The 23,986-nt window shown below is 43.5% G+C and overlaps 1 protein-coding gene across 15 annotated transcripts in view; it reads left to right on the plus strand.

Moving 5' to 3' along the window:
• The window catches only part of BCAS3 (BCAS3 microtubule associated cell migration factor), a 284,160-nt gene that overhangs the window by 121,711 nt on the left and 138,463 nt on the right, over positions 1-23,986 (plus strand). For 2 of the 15 annotated variants that reach the window (XM_021288696.2, XM_065036753.1), the window contains one exon: positions 9,285-9,606. The exons of the other annotated variants lie outside the window; for them this stretch is intronic. In XM_021288696.2, the coding sequence (XP_021144371.1) occupies positions 9,285-9,346 (62 nt within the window). In that variant the 3' untranslated portion in view covers positions 9,347-9,606. Of the gene's footprint in view, positions 1-9,284; positions 9,607-23,986 lie in introns of those variants that run through there. 15 annotated transcript variants of the gene reach the window in all.

Below are 23,986 nucleotides of genomic sequence, written 5' to 3' on the forward strand. Positions count from 1 at the left end.
GACAATCCTGTTTATATCGTATCTATTTAAAACACTTATTACATTACTTATTTGAAAAACATTTTATGTATTATTCCTAAAATATCGATAGCATGTGGGATACACTCAGGGGTTTTTGTTGATGCAGTAGCACACAGTCTTCAGTTGTCTTGCTAGACGTGTGTGTGAGCTGTGTAATGCAGAACTCTCGTACTTGGAGTATTTTCAACTTGATTTATTTCATCTAATTTGAGGAAATGTTATGTGATGATTTTTGAAGAGAGCCTTAAGACAGAACTGACTTCAGCAGGCTCCAAGATGCCAGTGCAGTATACATGATTACATCCAGAAACAGCTATGCCCTATAGACTGGGGAGATGTGAGGAGAAATTAAAATGACCTGACACTCCTGACTGGGCACTTGCTGCTGGATCGTTGCCTGGCTTGGGAAAAGACTCCGCTGCAGGGATACATGGAGCAGCATTAATGTCTTGAAACGCTGGTGGGTGTTTTCCGGAGGCAGGAGAAGTAAACTGGAGAGGAAGGGTATGGGAACGGCAGCTGAAAGGCAGCAGAGTCATTACACACTGATTTATTTGTGCTGCCCTATGATGGTTGTGGGTGGGTTAGTCAGTTCTGGAGACTGCGCAGCGTGATGAGCGGGAGCTGCTGCCCTGCCAGTGACTCTCGTTGCTCGTCCCAGTTTGCCTTTGGTTTATCTGACAAGGCTGGTAGTAATTGAAGCAATTAATCTCTTCGGAGATGGTTGTGTTTTGACACACAAGCATCCATCAGCTGAAACGGTGCGACGTGCAAGTTAGTTTCACGGATGCAAGCGAAAATCAGAAATGAACCATTTCTAGACGCTGCTGTGTGTGTTAGGTTGAATTGACCCCAAGCAATTTAAGTTACTCAGGGTGCTTAACCCCCCGGAGCCTGATCACCTTGTTCATCTCGCTAATTGTTGACAAACAAGAAACCCAGCGATTTCCACGTTGATGTCATAGCTGGATTAAAGCATAACTGCAACCTGAGCAACGTAATAACCAAATACTAGGTAATTTTTTTGCGTATCTGCAGACCCGCTGCAGCGGGGCCTCTGGGGGCCACGTTAATGGTCACGGGTACAGTCCTCTGTTGTCACCGACAGTTGTTCTCGTGTCACACAACCCGCCTGACGCGTGTACCAGCGGTCCATTAATGCAGACGGCGCAGTGTCTGATTGCTTCAGCGTTACACACGAGCTTTCAGCCGGGGAAGCCACCTTCGCTTCACATAACGGCTTGCCAGCTGAAAAACAGCGTGCGAGAGCCACGGGCAGCTCCGAGCATCCAAACACCTTCTGTTTATTTACGGCGAAAAAAATCCAAAATGCACAATAGGTACTTGTGTATCTGTAGTTAATGCAAACTCGTTCTGAATGTCAGATTGTTGTAGATCCCCTTAATTGTCTTTCATTAACAGTTGTTAATGTTCTGCGTAGGTAGCTTTAAAGCTCTGAATAAGTGGAAAGTGTTGATTCTAATCATACCTGACACCACAATCTTCCGTGGAACAACACAGGAGCTGAGATTCCCGGTGGGCTCCTGTAGGATACAATATTTATTATAGCTGGAGATCTAAGAGCTCCTACCCACTGTTACACGAGATCCAGAAACCTCAGGCTCTGTACTTGTGTTTTTACAGATTGCACAGAAATAACACACTGTACGGGATTTGCAAAGAAGTGGGTTCAGTGACATTTCTGCTCTTTTTTATACAGTGCTTAAGGAATCGTGTTACAAATCTTGATATTTTTACGAGTTTGTAATATATTCTGAACTGTGCTGTTAATCTGGACTGCTGGAAAAAGGTCCTTAAAATGGTGTTGGATGTGCAAGTTAAAAGAAGCATATTTGAACATCTATCTGCAAATGAGTTTGAGTCAGTATTGTCTTGGGGAAAGCTTTCGTTTAGAAGCAGTTTTCCAGTTTATAATAAAGAGACGTGCTTATTTAATGCTTTCACTAAATTAGGCTGTCCTTCAAAATATTTGCTCACCCTTTTCCATCTTTGCTTTGAAAAAAAAACCCTAAATATCTTTCATTATTTCTTGTTTCAAGTGCTGTCTCCTCCACTTTGGACTGTAGTCTCTGTCACATGCTGGGTTTTTAAGCATCAGGGTTACTTAGGTATATACCATATAGCTGATTATAGCTGATCTCCAGAGGTCCCTTCCGACCCAACCGCCTGTGATTCTGTGATACTCGGTGTGATGCATCAGCCAGACGTGAAATTCTTTAAGGTGGAGTTTAATACTTGGAGGGTGTTATAGTCACAGCCTCTTCACCCTCTTGCTGAAGCAAGAAAGTTCTCTGCTGGAAGTAAATATTTATATCTAAGTTGAAATAGAATCAGTTGGTAATTATTAGTATATATTTTATTGCCTCAATGAGGTAAGGGGTAAAAAAAAAACAGATGGAAAGTATTTTGTTTCTGTTAATTATCCAATAGTGTGAGATACCCATCACCTTGCAGTAGTCGCCTCCCCCTGCCTTGGGCAGCGTCACTGGTGGGGGGCTCTGCAAACAGGGGGTCCCTTCCAGTCCCCGTGTGGGGGAACGCGGAGCTGTAGCAGGAGCATGTGAAGCCGGGTACTTCGCGCACATAAACCTTCTGGTGTTATTCCCCTTGTAAAGGTGAAAACAAGCAGGTCACAGTCAGTAAATGACAGAAAGCAGACTTGGGATTATTCACATCATTAGCACAGGATTTCTCCAGATAAGAGAAGGGGTATATGAGCCCCTATTGCCTTGAGGCTCTTGCGTTTACTGCGCAGGGCGTGGGCCTTTAAAATGGAGCAAGAACAGGGGAAGGAAAAAGGGGGGAATATGACTAACATATGGTTTTTGCTGGAGTTTGGCCACAGATTTAAGGCCTCGGAGTGGATTCCTGGGGCCTTCGAATGCTATCCCAAAACCAACACGAAAGCCTTTCCAAATATATTTTATAAGCTCTGTGATTGTAATAGTCCTATCAAAAATCCCCCGTCCCCGGGTCAGGTGGGGTGCAGACCCTCCTCTTCCGAAATCTCGGCCTTGCCAAGTCTCCCTTGCTTGAGATTTCCCTCCGGCAGCAGCGGGCGATGGTTTGTGCCTCCCGTGCCGGGTGCGTTGTGTATTATGGAATAACCTATAGGGGCGTCCAGCGCAGCTGCTCTCCCTGGAGCTCCCATCTGCTCGGAGCGGGATCTACATGCGCTCGCTTGCCTGGGCTTTAGTCCCAGCCGCAGCTGGGCCTGGCTCTGTAAAGCCCACCTGTAGCTCTGGATAACTCATAGAATTTGCTGGGCTTTGGCGTGGGGGCCAAGCGCTTGATCCCGAGTATCTGGTTGGGTTTGAGCGTTAGTTTTGGTCGCTGGCTTTGTCATTGTTTTTTGCGTTACTTTGCCTTTGCTCCCAGTTACGGTGCAATTAGTGTGAGAAATGCAGTCCAGGAGCTGCAAACTCTAATTCATGACCTGTTTTGGTGTTAGCACCCTGCAAAAGGTCCTGGCTACACCGCTCCAGGAAAGGACACCTCTGGAAATATAGTACATGTGTATCTTTGCCTTCATACAAAAAAGCAGTAGAAGCTGCTGCTGTATTTAGGATCTGTTTGCTACCAGGACAATTTCCATTAACCGAATTGGCATTAATTGAAAAATCACCTCTTCAGATTTCCACCTATATTGCTTACGGCATGAATGCTGCGTGAATCACGGTGTGTTACACTGGCTGTCACTTAATATATCTTACAAGTAAGCGTAACATTCTCTGAACTTATTTGTGATGGAATGTGTAATTTAGTCATGTAGATCCTCTGCAAGGTTATTTGTGCTGTTAGTGGATTTTTTAACGAACAAAGTTGGCAGGGAATAATTTGGAGAATAAATATTCTTGTGTTAGTCTTTTGGTGCTCATATTTAAGCTTAAAAACAAACAAAAAGCAACAACCACTATCCAGTGAAATGCTTACATTTTACCACTAGAGTTAAATAAAAAATTCACTGTATCATAAGTGAACCATTTCCCCCTTGATTTGTGTCCAAAATATGAGGAAGAACTTTGCAGATGCATTATACATTTTACAAAAGAACATATGCATGCATTTAAATCATTTACATTTCATCTTTGCTTTCTCTTATTTTCAACCCGTATGATAGTGAGTGACAGCGTGTTTGGAAAACCGAGCTTGAAAGCAAAGTTTAAACTTTGATGCACAATAAGCTAAACTGCAAGCAGCGCTTCACCACTTCATGATTTCACTTCAAAGTTTTGCTGGTGCCTTTTTCTTTCTCTCCAATGAAACATGCGGCTGAAACTTTGACAATCTGGCTTGCAAACAAAATATTATACCGCGGTTGTTTTGTGCTGTTCTTACAGCGCCTGCAAAGAAAGAGAATCCGTCCTTATTGCAGCAGGAGAATGTGCCACCACGTGCTTAAAGATGCTCTGCATCAGGGCTCAGTCTATTAGTTGTTGATTATTAGGCAGTATCGACTGTTCTTCATGCTATAAAATCCTTTTTGGTGGCTGAGGAGGGCAGGGTAGAGCAGCACCTGATGTAATACCCTGATGTGATGCCTTTTCAAAGCTATGCTGTACCTGCTGGAGCCGCCAGCTCCGCGCCCCCGGCTCTGCTGCTGGAGTGACGCCAGCTCCACTTCCAGCACTTGAGATTGGTTTTGTATATTTTGTATATATTCTCTATTAGTAGCATTAGTAAACCCTTTAAAACTCTCCAACTTGAAGTCTAAGTCTCTCTTCCTTTCCCCTTATTTTTCTTATCATCTTTCTGATCTAAAGGAAAGGGGTGGCGGGAAGTGAGGGGAAAGCAGGGAGCGTCTGCCAGGGTTTATTGCTGCCTTGCCTTAAACTGTGACACGTTCCTAACAGCTCGCCAACGTTTTTTCTCATTGTCTTCACCTCCCAAACGCTCCGTAAGAGTTAAACCCAGAGTTCTCAACTTATTTTGCTAGTAGAGATTGACTTATAATCGAGGATATCACGCGGAGGACCTGTAACTTATTTGTATATCCATCCTTCTGTGTTTAAAACCAAGTCAAGAAACTAATGAGGTTACAAAAATATTGCTGATCCTGAAGCAAATATAGTTGGAGAACATATGCTTTGGTTTTACATTTCTGCCTCTAAAAGGTGACATGTCTCGTGTTTGTCATTTAATTTAACATTCTATATATTTTTAAACGGCTGTATGATTTGAAGTCTCCAGATGCCACGCTTTATGCTGAGCGGGGCTGGCAGTTCAGTGATGCGGAAGCCATTATCTCACCTTTGTGCCTCCAAACTGTAGCCACTTGCCTTTGCCTGCTCATAACGCATTCACCGCATCGCAGCCGAGGAATTTCTAACACCTATTGAAAGCATTAATTAGGTATGCCATACTGATGAGCACTTTAAGACAAGCGAAGAGCAAGAACTGATGCTCTTCTTCAAGTTTATGTTTCTGCCAGTGCTCGTACTGGGCATTCAGTAAATGGCTGATGAGCTCCAGTAATTAGTGCTACTAATACTCTGTATTTTGTATTGCTGTACTCTCGAATTTCACAAGGAGCAATAATTTATCTGTATTAGTTATCTGGTACTTAGTATGTTCAATATGCCACTGGAAAGCCAGTGTAGGGGGTCGCTTAGTGAGACGTTCCTTGGGTGGCTGGTGTCACCAGCATAACCTGAACTCCCAGCGCACCCTGTGGGGCCACCACGGGGTTTTCACACGTGCACTAGAGTCATTTCCCTAAATGCTGCGGCCACTAACATTATGACGGCTACATCCTAAAGGAATGTCATCCAAAAAAGTGATTTAAAGATTAAGTAGTATCATTGTAGAGGTTTTTTCTTGAGGTTGGTTTACTCCAGAATGTTACTCCTGTTTTTAAGCAGATTTATTGATGTTATATGTTCTCTCCTGATGTTTAGCCATTAATTTGTGTATTGCCACAAACTTCCGTTAGCATAGCAGCACCATCACCAAGTCTTAACAGCCAAGAATGTAAGTTTAAAAGAGAAGTTCCAAGAGGTTCCATCTTGATGTTTGGGGATCAATACAATCTCATTCCCATAAATTGAAATCGCTTAAAGAATGTACAAATTTCATATATTTTGTCATTAGAAAGGGAAAGATCGTTCCCACTTGTTGAGATTGTGGTGTAATTCCAGAGGATGAGTACCTGTAGGAACAGAAGCAGAGCCACGCTGTCCCCCGGCAGCCACCGCACCAGCCGGCTGAGCTTCCGTCCCTGCCCGAAAGGTGATGCCCAGCGAGCGGGTCGCACCTCTCACTTCCCCTTTTTCAGCTGCTGGATCTTTCTGTTCCCGGCCGAGACACATGGTGCGTCTGGATAAACAGCTCTAAATGGCTCTATCGCTACCAGCTGGTGCTATCTCTAAACCAATAAACCCAAATTCAGACTTTTGTATCCTATTAGCGTCGCCCTGAGTCAGCAGGTCTCCTGAAGAATCATTTTTCTATAAACTTGGAAAATGGATAATCAGTACTCGGACTGTTAAAGTTCAGTAATACAAGAATAAGCCATAAATATGTCACTTGTATCTTAAAAGCTAAGCAGCTAGGAACTCTCTCTCTTGTCTAATCTGGCCTCCAGTGCCTTTGATCACCATTTTCTCTTCTTTCTCGACACCAGAGCGAACTCCTTAGTTTTCCACGTCTCCCTGTGCCGCTGTGACAGCGTTCTGCTGCGATTCCAGCTGTGCGTAGGCACCAGAAGGTTTATATGATTAGTCAGCATTTGGTTTCCATATATAGCAAAAGGACGTCTGGAGAAAATATTCTTACACATATTTCCAGGCAATAGGATCAAAGAGCTCTCTAGGTTCTCAATTTTAATTTATCTCTTCTTGCTTGCTGTAGAAGGAACATCAAAAAGAAGGGGTGTATGAGGGACGGGAGCGTTGGGAGCACCATGGGCCAGGCCTGGCCCAGCTCTTCTTCCTCCTTGAATCCTGTGACCTCTCCCATTCTTGTTTCCTTGATACTCAGAATTACCCCTCGTCTCATCTCAGCAGGTCCAGGATCGTCCTCCTTTGGCACGGCAGTTCCCGTGGTTCCCATCCCCACGTTGGCTCCTCTTCTGCTGTAACACGTGTGAGGTTCATACACTCTCATCTAAGCCTTTGGGTGCTTCTTATCTCATCTTCGGTTTTCTCAGGAGTTACCCCAACCTCTCTTCATACTCATAACACCCTCAGTATTTGCTGCTGCACAAAAAGCTCATCCTTTGGGTGTCATCTCAAACCACGCCAGACCTTTCTAAAGCTCCACGTCTGCCATGCCGTCTACCAGATACATAACAGCATTTCGAGTCGGGTCTGTGCAAGGACTTACGTGCATAGGTTCGTGTTATCGTTTTAGGTGCTTTATTTATGTCGATGTTTCTTGCAGCTCAATTAGGACCTTTTTTCTCGATCTTTCATTAGATTCTTACAGCAACAATTTGTAAACTTGTATATTTTTGCAGCATGGGCACTGCCGGAGACAACCATGGGTAATTGTCATTAGGAAGTAAGCAGAATACTTTAATTACACAAATCCATATAACATTTTCATACGAGGAAATTTTCTGAAATATTAAAGTGTAGCAAACCGAGACATTGGAGATCTTTTTGCGTCACGTTTTCAGAAAGGCCCTTTTTCTGCTGATAGATAACCCACATTAAAAAAAAAGACATAATTAGTTTGATTTCAGTCAACTACTCAACATTTCTAAGCTACTTGCCAAACGATCCCAGGTGTGGGATTGCAGCAGGTAATTTCCTGCGCTGTATTTGTGCGGATGATTTTCTGTGTTAGAAGATGATATCGGCTCACCTGGCCTCTCGGTGACAGAGAAATCCTTTGTTTATTCATTTAGCGGGCAGATTAACCCTAATGAATACGGCTTCCTGGAAATAGATACGGGGGACAATAGCAGGGTGAGGAGTGGGGAGAAATGGGGCAAATTCCCTTTTCTTTCTTCACTTGTAAATAATGGTAGCTTTCAGAGCGGGGTGTTTTAAATCAGAAAGGAACGTGAAATATGTCAACCAGAAATTCTTGATTTTTAAACAAAATCTTTGATGCTTCCAAGAGGCGCTGGGGCTTGCTTAGTGACTCCAGTGCAGTTCTGCCCCATGGAAGCTGTTTGAATGCTTTGTCCTGTCCAAAAGTGGGGTAGAAGTGCCCGTCTAAGATATAATACTTGCACTGAAGGGCCCTCAAGCCCTTGTAGCTGGAGGAGCTCAGTGTGTGTTTTCTGTGCTTACTCTTTGCTGTGTTCTGGAATGTGTTGGGTATTTAGTATTTCTAGCTGCATTAGATCGTGTTATTAGCCGCTTTCTTTGAAATCATAAATTGTAAGAGGTGCCCAGAGACAAGTGTGATGAGTCTTAATGGCTCAAATCATTTTCTTCTTCTTCTTTTTGTTCCGTGGGAGTAAAACCGCGGAGTGGCACATGAACGCGTGCGTTGCGTTGCCGTTATCTGAGTAGCTGTGTTATAAAAGGAGACAGCGTTCAGACACGGATTAGGCTGCGTGTCATTTTTTCCCAGTCACTCTCTTATCTTGAGCTGACACAAAAAGCTTCGAGGAAGCGTTGGAACAGGGCGATAGATTGTATTCCTGTTGCATGTGTTCCGCACGAGGTCTGCGGAGCTTTGCGAGAGGCTGGACCGTTATCACTTTGTTTTAAATAAACGAGGAGTCATTTCTTAGATGTCATCGATGTGATATCGGGCTATTGTTCATAACACAGTGTATATGCCTGGAGAAGTGGTGCAGGTGAATCCAAAGCCATAAAACACCCAGGGAACGATAGTCGTTGACTTCGGGCTCGGTAGTTGGTGTCGTGGTGTTACGTGCGGACTCGCAGCGTCACTCAGTTTATGTTTGAACAGCACAAATAGTTTACCTTACTCAAGTTCAAAGTGGGAATAATGTGCTGGAGAATTGAGCTGTATATACATTAGCGTTTGGGGAGTTTTTAAATGCATGCACACATCAAATAGTATTTTTAATTAGGGGGAAGCGTTTTAGCGTGCTGGCTGCGGTCGCTGGTGTAGGCTGCTGCTCGGAGTGCAGACAGAAGGACAATGAATGGTTTTGCTGCGTTTGAGAGAAGAACAATTTCTTGCATTTTTGTGTGACTGCTACTCGAGATACATTATTCCCAAGACGTGGATGTGTAGACACAGATGTGAAAATCTCTTAACTTCCAACCAAACTTTTCCAGATCTTATCACTATAATTTATTCTTTACTCTCTGTAGACCAGAAGAATGTCTTCTTTCGCATAACTTTATCCATCGGAGGAAAGGCGAGTTCTCTTTGACCACATGGTGAGTGCTGGAGGTAGGAGCCTGTTGGCGTTAGCACGCGGACTTTTGTAGTCGCCTGTAAAAGCTCCAGAGGTTCAGAAGGGAAGCGAAAAAGCAGAATTTACCTTTCCATGAAGAATAAGTTTCCATTGTTACTCACTTACGTCGCCAAAAGTGTAAATGTTGCAGGAACAGATAATTTTTTGAAAGTATACATTTATACGTGGGGATGTGTATGCGTGTATCAGACAGCAATAAATTACGGATGAATTTGTTTGCTTTGTATGGAGATTGTTTTATCCTTCTTAAAGCTACTATTTATATAACCTTTAACCAAACAGAGAGTAGCCAAAGTGTTTTTGCGAGTGAGAGTTGTTTTTCTGGCTGGTGTGCGTAACAAGCGTGCGGGGCAGCGTTTGCTTGGTGCTGGGTAACTCGCCACCTTGAAACGCAGACCAAAGCTCTAAATAGATACGTGTCACATTAGGCGCCATTAAAGTAGCGCTTGTGATAACTAAATAATAAATTTAGCAGTGCCTAATTACTCTCAAAAGATGTTGACACAGTTGGAAAAGAAGAATGTCGCGGATTGCCTTTTGAAACGGGGTAGGCTGGCTGTATTAGTGGGTTTTTTTCGTTTAGTCGAAAACCAAAGGACAACAGTCATTATACGATTCTGTACTTTAAGTATTTTCATAATCCAACATAAATTGGCCCACCCAAGGATTATGTCTGTCTTATAAGGATGTGTTTATATAGTCATCGGGTGAAAGATTGCAGAAGTTGAACCACTAGTTTTGAAAGTCGAGCCAGACCAGGAAAAATCAGGATACAATTTGGCACTTATGGAGACTAAATGATTTCCTTTTTAGCTGCTGATTTCTACTGGGAAATGTATCCTTGGACTGAAAATTGCATCCGGAAAAATGTTTATGTAGTGTTTTTCAAATGACTGATTATTCCTCTAACCTTTAACATGCACTGTGTGTGATTTTCTTCCTTATTAACTCTTTCACAGCCACATGAATTATGTCCTTCACTGTAAATAAAATATATATTTTGATTCATTTAATATTTTAATGCTGTAATAACACGGAAGAGACAAGTCGGGGGGTTTATAGAGTCAGTAACACAGGGAAATGCAGCTCATCTTTTCAGTGGGGCTTTCCTGGAGGGAGAACATCCAGCTCTGACAGCAGAGCACGGGGGCTTTTTCTCCTCATTACTGCCCAGAAGGAGAACAAGAATGTTCTGGACGTGACTTGCTGCTGAATGAGTTCACTGGAGGTTTGGGGTTTGTCTGTGGGGGAATTATCGGTGCAGCCAGAACCCCATCGGCAGGTGTAGAGCAGCTCAGGGTCTTCAAAAGGAGTTTGAGGTGATTCTGCGTTGAGTGGTTCACACGCTAAGAAATGAGCGGGTCTCAAACCCCCGTTTGCATTTTGGCAGAGCTGTAAGTTGTGGTCGGTGTTTTCCTATGTAGAAACACGTAGAAATTCCAGGTTAATTCATCTGCTTTCTGTAAAAAGTATCACCCAGCCCATCACGAGTACTCAGTAAAAATCGCTTGCGTAGAAAAGCATAGAAAGAGTCTTAGAAGGGCTGGTCCCCGTGGTCTCGTCCCAAAGGTCGGGTTTGTGTCCTGAGAGAGGAAGGAGGCTTGGAAAGGAGTGAAATCCCAACCCTGCTGGCTTCGTGCAGAGCCGTTCCATTCTCTGCACATTCCTGGGGCCCCATGCTGCTCGCAGCATCGTGAGCAACGGGGTGATCCGTCTGTCCTTCTGACACCAAAACAAGATGAGAAATAGAAGCTGCTGTTCCTTGTGTCATTCTTGGCGTGGTGGGGACAAGGGGAAGCGCCTGGCGGCTTCTGTTTAGTCTCTTCTTCCAATTCTTTTTGATAGTTTTCTCCTGCAAAGTTTTGTTTCCGTGCAGTTCAGGGCAGGTTTGTATTTGTACACGCCTCAGGTAGCTCAGACCAGGAGCAGCGATTCCCAGGCAGTCTCTTTCCTTCGAGGTAATAATAGATTTAGGAAATTTGTAGAATGTTAACAGTCAAACATCTTTTAACTGCCTATGGATGGAGAGAAATTTGGCAGGTGACAGAGGAACCTCGCATTTTATTTCTAAAGTCTAAATAGTCTGACAGCTGCCCAGAGTCCCCTGAATTTATGAGATCTGAACGGTGGGCTTTGGGTTGGTTTTTTCACGTGGAACCCAGCGGAGGCTCCGACAGAAACTGTTGACCCTTCTCTGTGCTGTTTCTTTACTGTCTCGTCAAACATCTGGAAAACAGCATGTTTGCAGTCATTTCACAACATAATTTTGCATTTACATCATGTGTTATCTGGTAAGAGTTTTCTTGTTTTTTCAAGCAAAGACCAAAAAAGAAGAAAAATCAGCAACTCAAAGGCTGCCGTAAGGTCAAGTGGTGCCGGTGGATGCTGCTGCTACTAAACATATGTTTAGCTCAGAAAAACCAAGGCAGTTCCCAAAAATTTGGTAACCATTAGAGCACTTCCTAAGCCGGTTCCGGCTGTCGGGTCCTGGGTCGAGGGTCCAGGGGCTGCGCTGGGTCTGTGCTGGGTTTACTCCGGGTTTTCTCTGGGTTCACACTGGGTTTACTCCGGGTTCCGCGCGAGGGACGGAGCCGGCAGCGGGTCTGGCCGAGCCGCGTGTCACGCAAGGGGAGCGAGGCAGGAAACGCTGCTGCAAAGGCTGTTTGGAGAGAGGATCATGAGATCAGGAGCGGAGCTGTGAACTCGACATGCGAGCGAGGGCAGACGGCAGCGCCGCAGCCACCTGAGGGCTGGGGAACCAGAAAGGAAATTAAAGGATCATTTAAGTGGAGCGGGACCAGACAACTTAAATGACAATTTTCGTCTTTGGGGAAGGAACGCTGGAGTATCTTGAATTCTTTGAAGTGAAGGAGCGCTATTGATGCAGGGAATATTTTTGTTACATTCCATGATCTGGTTTAGCAGCTCTCCTGATATTTTTGTTGCATTCCGTGCTCTGGTTTAGCTGCTCTTCCAATATAACCCATCTCCAACTTTACTGAACCGCCTTCTTACAGTGCTCAGAAGATTGTGTCTTTGTAAGCTGAATACTGTGTGCTCCTTTTAACGATCTGAAATTAGCTACGTAGATAACTTCTAAATTCAAATGCATATTAATTAATAAGCGTGATTAGCAGGTTATTTACTTGTATTTTGATTAACGTGCCGTAGCAAATGTTTTTGTGTCGCTTGTGCTAACCCCTTGAAGTGTAATAAACCCAGGTGTGACCCTACAACCCTTCCCAAGTCCACGACGAGTTCGTAGCAGAAGTTGTCTCGTTCCTTCCCCTCTGGCGCTGGGATCGAACCTTTGGGCAGCAGCTGCCGTGGCCCCGGCGCTCAGTGCTTGGTGAACGCTCTGGGCAGGGGTTGGGTGCAAAGCGTTGCGGGTCCTGCTTCTGTTTCCCCAAAATGCAGTTAATAACCGAGAAAGGCCTTTGCTAATGGGACACTTGCAAAGTGATGAAGCCGACTGCTGCTAAAGCACAGGACCTTTATCCTTTCTTAATTCACCTCAGAGTTAAACCCAGAAGCCAAAACTATCTTAGCACTCGCGCTGTATGAGGCACAGAAGCTGACTTGGCTATGGCTCCACATCTGTAGAAATACCGAATGGAAGCACAAATGAGAAATCTCAATATTTGGGCCATGTAGAAGCATTTGCAGGAGCTCTTCTTTACCTCCTGGCTACAACCAAATCTGTTCTACAGTTTATATAGCCCAAAACTTCAAGGAAAAATTGAACAGCAGTAAATAATCTTGGTTTCTTGGTTTAGGACTGTAGCAGGATTTTCTACAGCAACGCTCGGTTTCAGTGCTGGAGGCTGCAATTTCTGGACCTTCCGGAGCTCCGGATGTAGGAAGGGTGGAAGATTCTTCTTGTTGTGTAATCTTTCCATGTATGGCCATAATTGCTTTATCTCCATGGGCCAGGTTTCCAGGTGCCATAGAGATGAGTCTTAACGGGGAAAAAATTGTGGCTGGCTGCAGCTGTGGGTTTGGAAAAGCTTGCTCCGGGATTTTTGTCTAACAGCTCTTGGGCAGGAGGATGCTTAGTTGGCTAATTTGGGTGCCAATACTGAGCACGGTTTTACAGCTCACGGTTATTTCATAGCGGTGTTGGCATCCGAGGTACTTGGGAAAACACAGCAAGGTTTTGGGTGTGCATTGAGCGTTTTTCTGTGCTGTGTTTGGCAAGTGTTGACGTGGACTTGGGAGGTTGGACAGTTTTAAGGAATAGTAATGAGTATTGAAATATTGTTTCTGCAGTTGGAACATTGTGCGGTAGTTTTAAAGGGATCCGATGCAGGGAGGTCGTCGTGAGTACAAATAACCTATGCAGATAATTTCCTTTTAAGATGACATCTATTTAGTTGTGTTTATAAATAACCTCTTGAAATTAAAGAAGTGGACAAAATACTTTCATCTTCCATGGCAATAATATGGGAGATGTCTTGGGAATGTGTTTTCTTCTATCAGTTTCCCTTTGCTTTTTGTGCAGTTTCATTATATACTGATTTGTTTTCTCCAGACGCAGCAGCACTAGGTATCCATTACCAAGTTTGATCCCTTGAATGCTTTCTAGTAAAGTGAAACACAGTGAATTAGTCGAACCCAGCTCAAGGGTGACAGCGCGTTTCCTCTTTATCGATAAAGTCCCCTTTGCACAGCAAGAACAATTTGTGCGCAAGAGGCTTTGAAATAATCTCTCGGAACGCGAGCGCTGCGAAGCCGGGAGGCAGCGATGGTTCACTGCCCGCTGCTTTTGATGCAGGCCGTTCTTCCTTGAGGCCACGGAGCCTTCAGGTTGCTCCGAGCCTCTCGTGGTCTGCGCTTTGCTGTTATTCTTTCCCGGAGAGTGCTGATTAGTGACTTGCGGTGCGGACGCTGATTTATCGCAGCCTAGAGTCGCCCCTCGGGGGCTGAGCAGAAACACTCATGAAGGAGCCCTGATTAAAAAGAGTGGTAATGAAGACAAATGTTTCGGAGGGAGTCAAGAGCAAACCAGGCCTTGGCATTCCCACTGCTCCTCTGAGCTTTTGGAGAGGAGGTAACGGTGGCCAAAGGAAATATTTCCCCCTTGTTGTTTATTTCTCATGGCACTGGAAAAATTTTTCTTGTCCTCCTGGGTGTTCTAACTCTCACTTGTTAACTGCTTTTCATGCAGGGTCGCAATTAACCCTTGGCAGATACTTACCATGTTCCCTTTATATTCACTCTATACATAAAGAAGTTTTTATGTTTTGACCTGTTAACCATTTTAAGATTCTTTAAACTTGACAGTTTCATCTAATTTCTCACGTCATTAAATCGTACTTTATTTTCCAACACTCCATTCACATGAGGTTTGGTGTTTATTTGATATCTTTAATCATCTTTTTTTCCTCACTGCCCTTTTTAATAAAGAAAAAGAATGGCAAGAAGTAATGCTTAGAACCAAGTTTTAAATCAGAGAGGGGTCAGAAAGTTCCTATCTGGTGCTGGGCCTGGAACTAAAGACAGATTTCGAAAGCACATTGGTAGGATCTAGATGGTCTGACACTTCCATTAACTAGGAATTCAAACCAAAATAAAGTAATGATTTCACCCTGTCGTAGCTTTTAAAAATTCTGTGGGTTTTTCCATTTCTAAAGATCAGCACAGGCTATAATTAGTGTGTAAAGTAAAAAGCTGAGTACATGGAAAAACATGCCCCGACTTCATTGGGCTTAGGTAGGGCTGTTAAAACCCGTCCTCGGCTCTGCAGTTAGTGCCGTGTCGCGTCTGTACTCATGTAGGATGCTGTTGATCCGGAGAGGAGCTACCCTATTTATGAAAGGAGCAGCAACGGGCACCGAGCTGCGCTGACGTGCCCGATGCACCTTTGCTTTATGAAATAGTGTGATAAAGAAACAGTTCGTCCAAGAAAATAATACGGAAAAGGGTTTTCTTGGACGGACTGGGCTCGTTCATGATGCACCTAAGAGCTCAAAGATTGTTTTGAGAAAGTATTTTAAAGGATGGGTCTGTGTTTTCTCTCTGAGAATCTACTTACAACTTCCATAGTAGTTCTTGCAGTGTTAAATACACTTACTGTACTCAGCCATCTAGGGCTACTATTTAATCACTCTTATACTTCCGAAGTATTAGAATGCAAAGGTTTTCCAGCATTAGGTTTGGAAAAAAAACCAAAGAAAACAAAAACTAAGGTTCCTTAATATCATTTTATCAAACAGAATGATTTTGTGCACTAGTGACATAGAATGAAGCGACACTGGGGACTCTGCATTTCACAGTAGGCGGGAGTTTGTGTGTGATTTGGTGCCAGATTTTTTAAGTCGTTCCTTGACTACTTAAGTTTAAAGGTCTAAACGGCATCGGAAACTTTCCAAACTGGCTCAGGAACCTCAGAGGCTTGTAAAATTTTAGAACTTTGGAGAATTATTTATGAAGATGCTGTCATGTACACCTCAAAATTCCAGCATTTTAGCCGTGTGAACTTACCTAAATTTACCCCGCAGTTCTGTAGAACTGAGGAAATGCTGCTTACTTATCGCAACATGCAAAGTCAGGTGAGAGTTTTGACACTGAAAATGGTTGGGTGTGAAGGGGAGTTACGTGCTGTTCGTGGCATCGGCTGGGACGTGGAAGGACAATGGTGACTGGTGGGAGCTGAGCGGCACCAGCCCTTGTCTACGAGCCATCGCACTCCTCGGAATTTGGGAAATTTCTGTCTTTAAATCTGATTAACTTGTGGGTGTTGGAGAGCTAGTTGGAGGCCGGCATTGCTGCGCTAGTCAGATTGCATCACCGTCAGCTGCCCACTAATTATCAGGAAATTTATAGCTGCATTAGGTAAATGTCACTTCACTGCAGTGGCCTGGAATAAGAGCGTTTTCTGCTCTGAATTAGCACCATCGGCACGGCTGCGTGAGAGCCTACCCAAGCAAGCTAAGGGCTTGATTTATGCACAAGCATATTAGGGTTTTAAGAAAGGGTGGCTGAAAGATGTTGTATCGCTTTTTTGAACCGTAACGTTTCTCCATAGTAAATGTGTATTTATGTATTCATTAGGCGTAATCACATGTAAAGTGTTTAAAAATAATTTGTTAATTCCAAACTGGCTCGATCTGCATTCAGTAACGTCATGTTCCGTGTGTACTCATCTGCAGGAGCTCTTCAGAGAGATCGTCCAGAACGGGCATCACTTGATCTATATTCCTTTCAGTAAAGTTCTGTTAGGCGATATAGTACTTATGCAAATGTAAGCGAGTATTCTCAGATGTTGCAGAATTAAAGAATATATAGTGGATTTGTGTTTCTGGGTTGCTCAGTAGAACAGCAGCCTCTTTGGTTGTGGTTTTGGGTGAATAGTTACCACTATCTGAAAGTGTGGAAGCAAAGTTGTCCATCTCGCATCCCTAAAGGCTGAAGACAGAGGAAACTCAAAGGTAAAACAAAACACTAAACAGCCTTCATTCTTAATCCACTGGAAATATGGTGCTTAACTCTCCCAAAGCCTTGTCCAAAAGACCATCTTGATGCCAGAGTGTCGGAACAGTTTTCCGCTATGAATTCGTTATAAATCAGAGGGAACGGTGGCTGATGTTCTGTGAGCGACAGCGTCTCAACAATTACGACACAATGAAATAACAGAAGGCCACCTAAGAAATTAGGACCAAATTTTAGACAAACGTATCCTTTACATCTGTTTTAAGGAACTAAATAGCTTTAGTGCTCCTCTTGCATTTTTCAAGTGTTAAATTGACCATAAACTTTTGAAAATTCATTTTTCTAAAAAAATCGTGGGCTTGAGCGGTGGCTGAGATCCCTTTTTCAGATAGCTACTGAATCCCTGATTTTTAGGAAATTATAAAGAGAATCTTTGGGCTCTCACGGTGTTGCTTGCTTGCACCTTTATAATAAATAACGTGCAAATGGATGGAAGTGACATTTTACTAATTTTCTGCTGTTTCTGCTGGGTGCTAACCTGGAATTATGCATATTTCATCTTGGTTTCAGGTATCCTCCAAAACCCTTTAATTATGTCTCCTTTCACAAATAATCCTATAAAGCAAGAAGCCAAAACCGCAGGCAAAGCGTTACATTGCTTTGCCGAACCCCAGCGCATCTCCTCACTTTCTGGGTGCGGAAAGGCACCCACCGTATTCTGCTGTTACACAGGAGATTCGCTATCGTTAATTAAAAAGTAAAAGAGATTTAAAGAAAGCTGCTGTCCAGTATTAAGCACTTGGCGTTCCCTTATTTTTTCACTGTTGTGGCTTTCATGGTTCAAAGTGCCACAGCTGAGAGTGACGGCCTTTCTTCTGCGTTAGGAACCCAACCAAACCACTCACTGCAAAAGGATCTGTTTATGAGATAAGAGCAGACACACACCGTGGTCACAAGAATATCACTTTTACGTAAGGCAGTTCTGCCTGCAGCTCTGTTTCAAGGTTGTATTGAAGTTGCTTCGCTTCCAGTTTTGGTTTGCTTTGGGTTTTTATATCTCGCGTGTCTCAGTGTTTAATTACCTTGTTGTATATGGGAGGTGATTGTACTTGGAAATCTTGAATTTGAATGTGGGGGAGGAAGATCGATAAAAGCAGACATTGGTCAGCTGCACCTTGTCTGATAACAGCTTTATGATGGCTGAACGTGGTTCTGGTGATCCTGCTCTACATTGCCATTGCCAAAACGTATCATTCCTGCCACCAGTGATGACCCGTCCAAGGGTGGTTTTATCTTCTAGGTTCTCCCTCACTGGTGATGGTCCATCATATTCTTTACAAACCAAGATCATTGTCTGTTCCAGAAGTTTAAAAGATTCCTGAGATGGCGAAACAGCTTGAAAGGGTTTGCTTCGCAAGATGCCTAATTATTCCATGTATTTATAGCATTGATTGGAAATGCCGGTCTCCAGGGAAACAGGTGAAGCAGGAGGCAAGTGCTGGGAGAGGGAGCCAATGGCTTCTGTGCAGATATAGGCAGGGACTAACCCTTGAGCTCCGCTCAGTCCCCGCTTTGACGGCTGGTTAATATTTCGTAAGCGGGGCAGGTTGCTATTGCGGGACGCACAAGTGTGTCGCATACGACCAGTGCAGGGCTTCTCATCTGCCATAGTAAATTAATAAACAGCCAGACTGCTCTTGCATAAAACTTTCATACTGGTGCTTTTCTATAAGAAATGACCTTATGTAATTAGATACATTACAGTAGTATGAATTTATAATAAATATATATATGTATAATGTGGTGTTTGGATATTCCATTATTTAAATACCATTATATTCTAATTTAGAAGTGTTCTGACTGGGTAAAAGACACTTTTTCCTCTAAATTTAACCTGATGGATTGTTTAGGAAATGTGTTACGGAGAAAATAACTCCTCATACAAAACAAGCGCATTTTTGATGATGGTGATTTATTGCCGGCTTTTGCCATGTTTTCTATCGAGCTGCTCAGAATTAGGCATGGTGCTTTCAAAATACTTTATACAGTGTTCCCAGAACATACATAATTTTGAGCAACTTTCCTGACAATTGCTTTTTTCTGGGCCCTGATGGATGCAAATGACAATTGTCGTGTTCCCAGAGGAGCATCTGGATTTGCCAGCAGAGCTGCTGTTGGGATTTTATCCATGATCTAAGTACAATCCCACAACTTTGACCTAATCAGAGAGGTCGAGGTGTGCGGCGCGGGGACGTTCCCTTTCCTCCAGAGAGGTTTGTGATGTGCGAGTCTAACTTCTGTTGTACACTGATTTTTTTGGATGTTGTAGCCCAGTTTCTATGTGATCCCTGGGATGGCTGCTCCCAGTTTGGTGTTCTCTTACCCTGCTGAGGTGAGTCCTGGGGTGTCGCGTACCCCGTCCTGGGATGTCGCGTACCCCGTCCTGGGATGTCGCGTACCCCGTCCCAGGATGTTTTGTACTCACACAGCTCTCAAATCCTCGTTAACCAGCTTGACAACATGAAGACAAGGCACAAGACACTTGTGTTGGTAAAAGTTCTGGGTGCTGGTGAGCTGGTTAGAAAGGGGAGAGTCGGTATTTCAACAAGTGTCCCAGCTGCTTTCTGCGTTGGGCAGCCTGGTGCTGGAGCTCCTGCTCCGCGCAGCCGCTTGTTGAGTGCAAATAATGAATGTAAATAATGCAAATAATTAATGTTAATCCAGCCTCATTGTTCCGGGGTCAAACACACACAAAGGAAAGAAATCAGTCAGGGTGACAGTGTGGTAAATCATGTTTGTTTGCCTGGTGTATGAGGTTGGAGCGATGGTTGTAGCGTGTGCTGCTCATTCCCTTTTAGAGCGTGTGTAAGCGAGCAGGCGTTCCAGCCAAGTTCAGCTTCCTCGTGAGGCGAGGACTTTTGTCCTCTGTTTGTTGTTATGCAATATTGTGCCACTTTCGGTGATGAAGTAACGGGGGAAAAAGATTGTCTGCCAATACGACTGTGCTTTTGGGTGATTTATCTCATTCCTCTTCTGAGTAACCTAACTTTGACATTATTCGTGAACTCTGAGCCTTGCTTGCGTTGTTCTTGCTGGTAGAAAACACAGCAAGGATGTAGTGGGTAATTGAACCCAGATGCACCGAAGGCTGCTCCGCCAGACTGTTATTTTAGCCTACACTAGTAGGGTTTTTAATACGAGTTTGACCTTACTTTGAAACATTCTCAAAATACCATACTTTAATATCAATTTATACACTCTAGCTTTAAGATGGGGTAGAGTTATTTGGAAAACAGTAATGAAACACTTTCTACCTGTTAATGCAGGAGATACAGAAAGAGTTTTGGAGTTAATTTATGTATGTAAGGAACAATTTTTACATGCTGCCTTTCTAATTGGAGCGTTATCATGTGCCTGTAGTTGGGATCGTTACCATCAGGGAAAACGAATCTGTAATTTTTAGCTTTGCATGTGCCTGTCCCTGCAGCGAGGAGGGTCTGAGGTACAGTGATACCAACACTCACCAACAGTCCACTTCAGTAAGTTATTAAACAGGGTTTAATAGCCACAGTGCATATTCATCTTGATTATTTTTAATGGGAGGTAGATGTTTAGTGTATGCGTTCTGTGAAGTTAAGCTGCAGTGGTTAAACAGCTTAGAAATGCATTCCTGATAGAAGAAAAAGGGAAATAAAACCAAAAAGGCACCCAGGTTTCCCTGCCAGAATGGTAGTTTGATTTTTGACATGCATGTAATGTACTTTCCATATCCACGCTGTATTTTCCTAAAGGAGGAGCTGCTAACAGCAGCACAGAGCAGAGCCCTGTTTCCCTCTTCAATACATGCTTTGTCAGGAACAACCGAGCACAAAAAAATCTTATGTATAATTAAATTTCCTGTGAAGATAGCATGCTTTTTTCTGCCTAAACAGAGCCGGTTTTCATTCATTATTTCTCTGGTCAGGTGGAGCTACCTTTCCATCGTGTCTAATTATTCTTTGTTTTGTACATGAACATCTTGAAGTAGAGTAAAAAAGAAACAGGGTTTTGTGGTGGATCTTGGAGTTTAATGCTGAAATTGATTATTTTTTTCAATTGTACTCTAATTTAGGGTTAATTCTCGTAACGAAGCTTTGACAGGACTGACGGTGGCAAGCTGCGTTAAACCTGTTTGGCTTTGGGCAGCGCGGCTTAAAACACAGAAAGCGAGAAATTTAAACTGGTTTAGTGTTTTTCTTTCTGTTCTCTTATCAGAAATGTTCATTCAGACTATAACAACTGTTAGAACAAGATAACAACTTCAGGCCAGCTGTCAAATGTTTACCATTATCAAACCTCTCCCTAGGGTAAGATGCGACTTTGGCTCGCCTCACCGGCAGTAATTTAATTTTGCCTTCGTTCTGACTCGGAAATGGCAGCATTTTTCAAAGCTTCCTCCCACTGATGGCTGAAATTTTCCTTGTGAAATGATTTCCACCAGTCTTGAATCTTTCTTGCTTCTGCCGTCTTCACCTTTCGCGATGGTTCTGCAACTCATCACCAGCTATGCGAACTGACAGTTCACATCCTGGGGCAGCAGCCGGGCCTGGCCTGCGGAAAGGAGCAGCCTGACCAAATTTACGCTCACAAGATCTCTTAATTCACAAAAGCATTTGCTCTAGTTCCTGTTCTCTGCTGCAGGGGCTTTTTGGGGGGGCCAGCAGGAGGGCGTTTGGGGGGGGAAAGGCGCTCTTCACACTCTGCTGAGTACACGGCCTTGCGAGATGGAAAACAGACGGAAAGAGACATTTCCAGCCATCTTGCTGATCTGGGCAGGGGTTCACTGAGCTGTGCAGCGCAGCACCAGACCCATGTATCATTTAATGTGCTAATTTCTCTTTTTTTCTTGTTTATTTTTTTTTTTGAGTAAAGGAGTTTTTCATTCTGTTGACAAGCATATTAAAATGCAAAGTGGAAACAGTTAAAAATGTAAACTCAATACCCACCGCTTACTTCTTTCGGTGACATTTAGAGATCTGCTTAGTTTTGAAAAGCCCCTGACAAATGAGAATAGTCAGAATAAGTTTTCTATTTGGTCTGAACCGCACGTAACATCATGATATTTTTTTGCTCCTTCCCAAGCCGAAACATATGCCATATGCTCGCCCAAATGCTTCCCCTTCTTGCGCTGCAAGACACACACGAAACTTTTGTTACATTCTTTTCCTAGACAAATATTTAGTCCCTTCTCCCTTACATCCCTCCCACCCCGGGCAGTTTCCAGCCAGACAAACCGATGCTTCTCCTTGTATCCAGTGCGGCCATTAGCACGGCCGGGCCTGCTTGCTCGCTAGCAAAAGGTCATTCCAACACTTCTTTTGGTATTTTTTGGCTCTCTATTGGAAGTTTCTCCTCGCAATAACCCATTTTACATTTTTGTGATTACTTTGGAGAGGGGAGAAAAAAAAACAACAAAGTGTAATAATAATAATAGAATGGAAATGGGGCGGGGGGGGGAACAACATTCCGAGTAATTTGATCGCACTCTTGTAGTATTTGCTTTGGTACTTTCCTATCATTAGCCATCCGGTTGCTTAAGGTCTGTTAAATGAATATATGGTGTATTCAGAAATACAGACAGAAGGAAAAGTTAACTAGTTTGTGCTAACATAGATCCTGGTCTCCCCAACCGGTATCCGAATTGAAGGGGGAAGAATTTTGAGCTGTTTTCTTGCGCAAAGTAGTCCTGTCTCTCAGTATCGGTGGAGTTTTACTATCTATCTATCTATATATAATGTGATCTTATGCCCTTAGCATTAACTCTGCTTGTATATTCTGTTTTCTAAGCTTTTAGGCGTCGTGATAAATACACGAGAGGTTTGCAAAGAGGGGCAGGGAGGGGTCAGATGTACCCAATGTGGGATTCCACCCAGAAACGGGAACGAACCCCAGAGCCGCTTTCTGCGCGTGCTCGGGGGAGCACAACATAGCGCACACTGGTCAGGATATTTGTCCTCTTAATAAACTGACAAAATGGAAAAATAAAGAGCAATCTTATCAGTCTGCGTTTTTGCTCGGGATGAAAGTGTTTGAAGAAAAATCATAAAGGAATCCGTGGTAGCTCAGGGAGGTTAAACTCAACAGTTGTTTCCTTTGAAGTGTATGACCACGAGGTTAATTGCCAAAACTGCTTGTGGAAAAGGTGGTAACAATTTAACAAGACTGTACAACTGCAGCGCTCAGATGAATATCAGGTGTTTGCAGATGGGCTTTCTTTTTTCTTTTCCTGACAGGAAAAGGGGAGAAAAAACCCCCGAATGAGAACCAGGGCACAGAGCGGGAGAAGAAAAGCCCGACTAAACAGCCAATAATTCCTTGTTTGCTTTGCCAATGGGGCTGTAATTGGGCGGGAGGTTAATCACGGCCGCGGATGGGCGGGCGGCCGCCATCGCTGGAGCGTTCACGGCTCCTCTTCGGGCTCACGACGACCCTGATTTATTAATTCCAGCAAGGCTGCTGCGAGGGGTTTACAGCTCAAGGCGCGGGTTTTGTGTTTCTGCTGCTTGCAGGCGAGTTTATTCCGGAGTTGATTTTGCCAGCTCTGGATCGGGAGGTTCATTTGTCCCTTTCTGAAACGACCGTACTTCTAAATCTTATTTTAGTGGGAACAAAGTCTTCAAACATGGAATTCCCTGAAGCCCTCCAGAAACCCAGTTAGGTCAATGCAATATCGTAATTGGAAAGGTGAAATCCCTTAGCGTCCCTGACACTGGGCAAACAGAGATGCAAAAGTGTGATATAAACAGAAGGAATTATTTTAATGTTGGTTCTCGCTTCTAGAGGGAGACCCTTTACAATTTTAACAATATCACGGGGGTAATATAGTTTTGTCATTCCTTCTCAGAATTCAGCCGTGGGGTTTTTCTCCATTGTTATATCTGCAGCAATTTGTGGATCTTGGAAAATGTGTACAAAGTACAGCTTTTTCAAGTGCTTTTCCTATAGACGAAGAGCTGGCAATGCCCAAAAAAACAGAATTAGAAAGAATCTTTAAGTTGTTAACTCTGTCGAACCTCCAAGGAAGTTATTTATGACACTAATCCCTATTTACATAGATTTCTCTCTGTCACGGATCCTTAATGCGCTGCAAGTTTTACTAACAGCAACTCAAATAATATTTTTATG

This window comes from Columba livia, chromosome 20 (assembly GCF_036013475.1).
Source record: "Columba livia isolate bColLiv1 breed racing homer chromosome 20, bColLiv1.pat.W.v2, whole genome shotgun sequence".
Lineage (NCBI taxonomy): Eukaryota > Metazoa > Chordata > Aves > Columbiformes > Columbidae > Columba > Columba livia.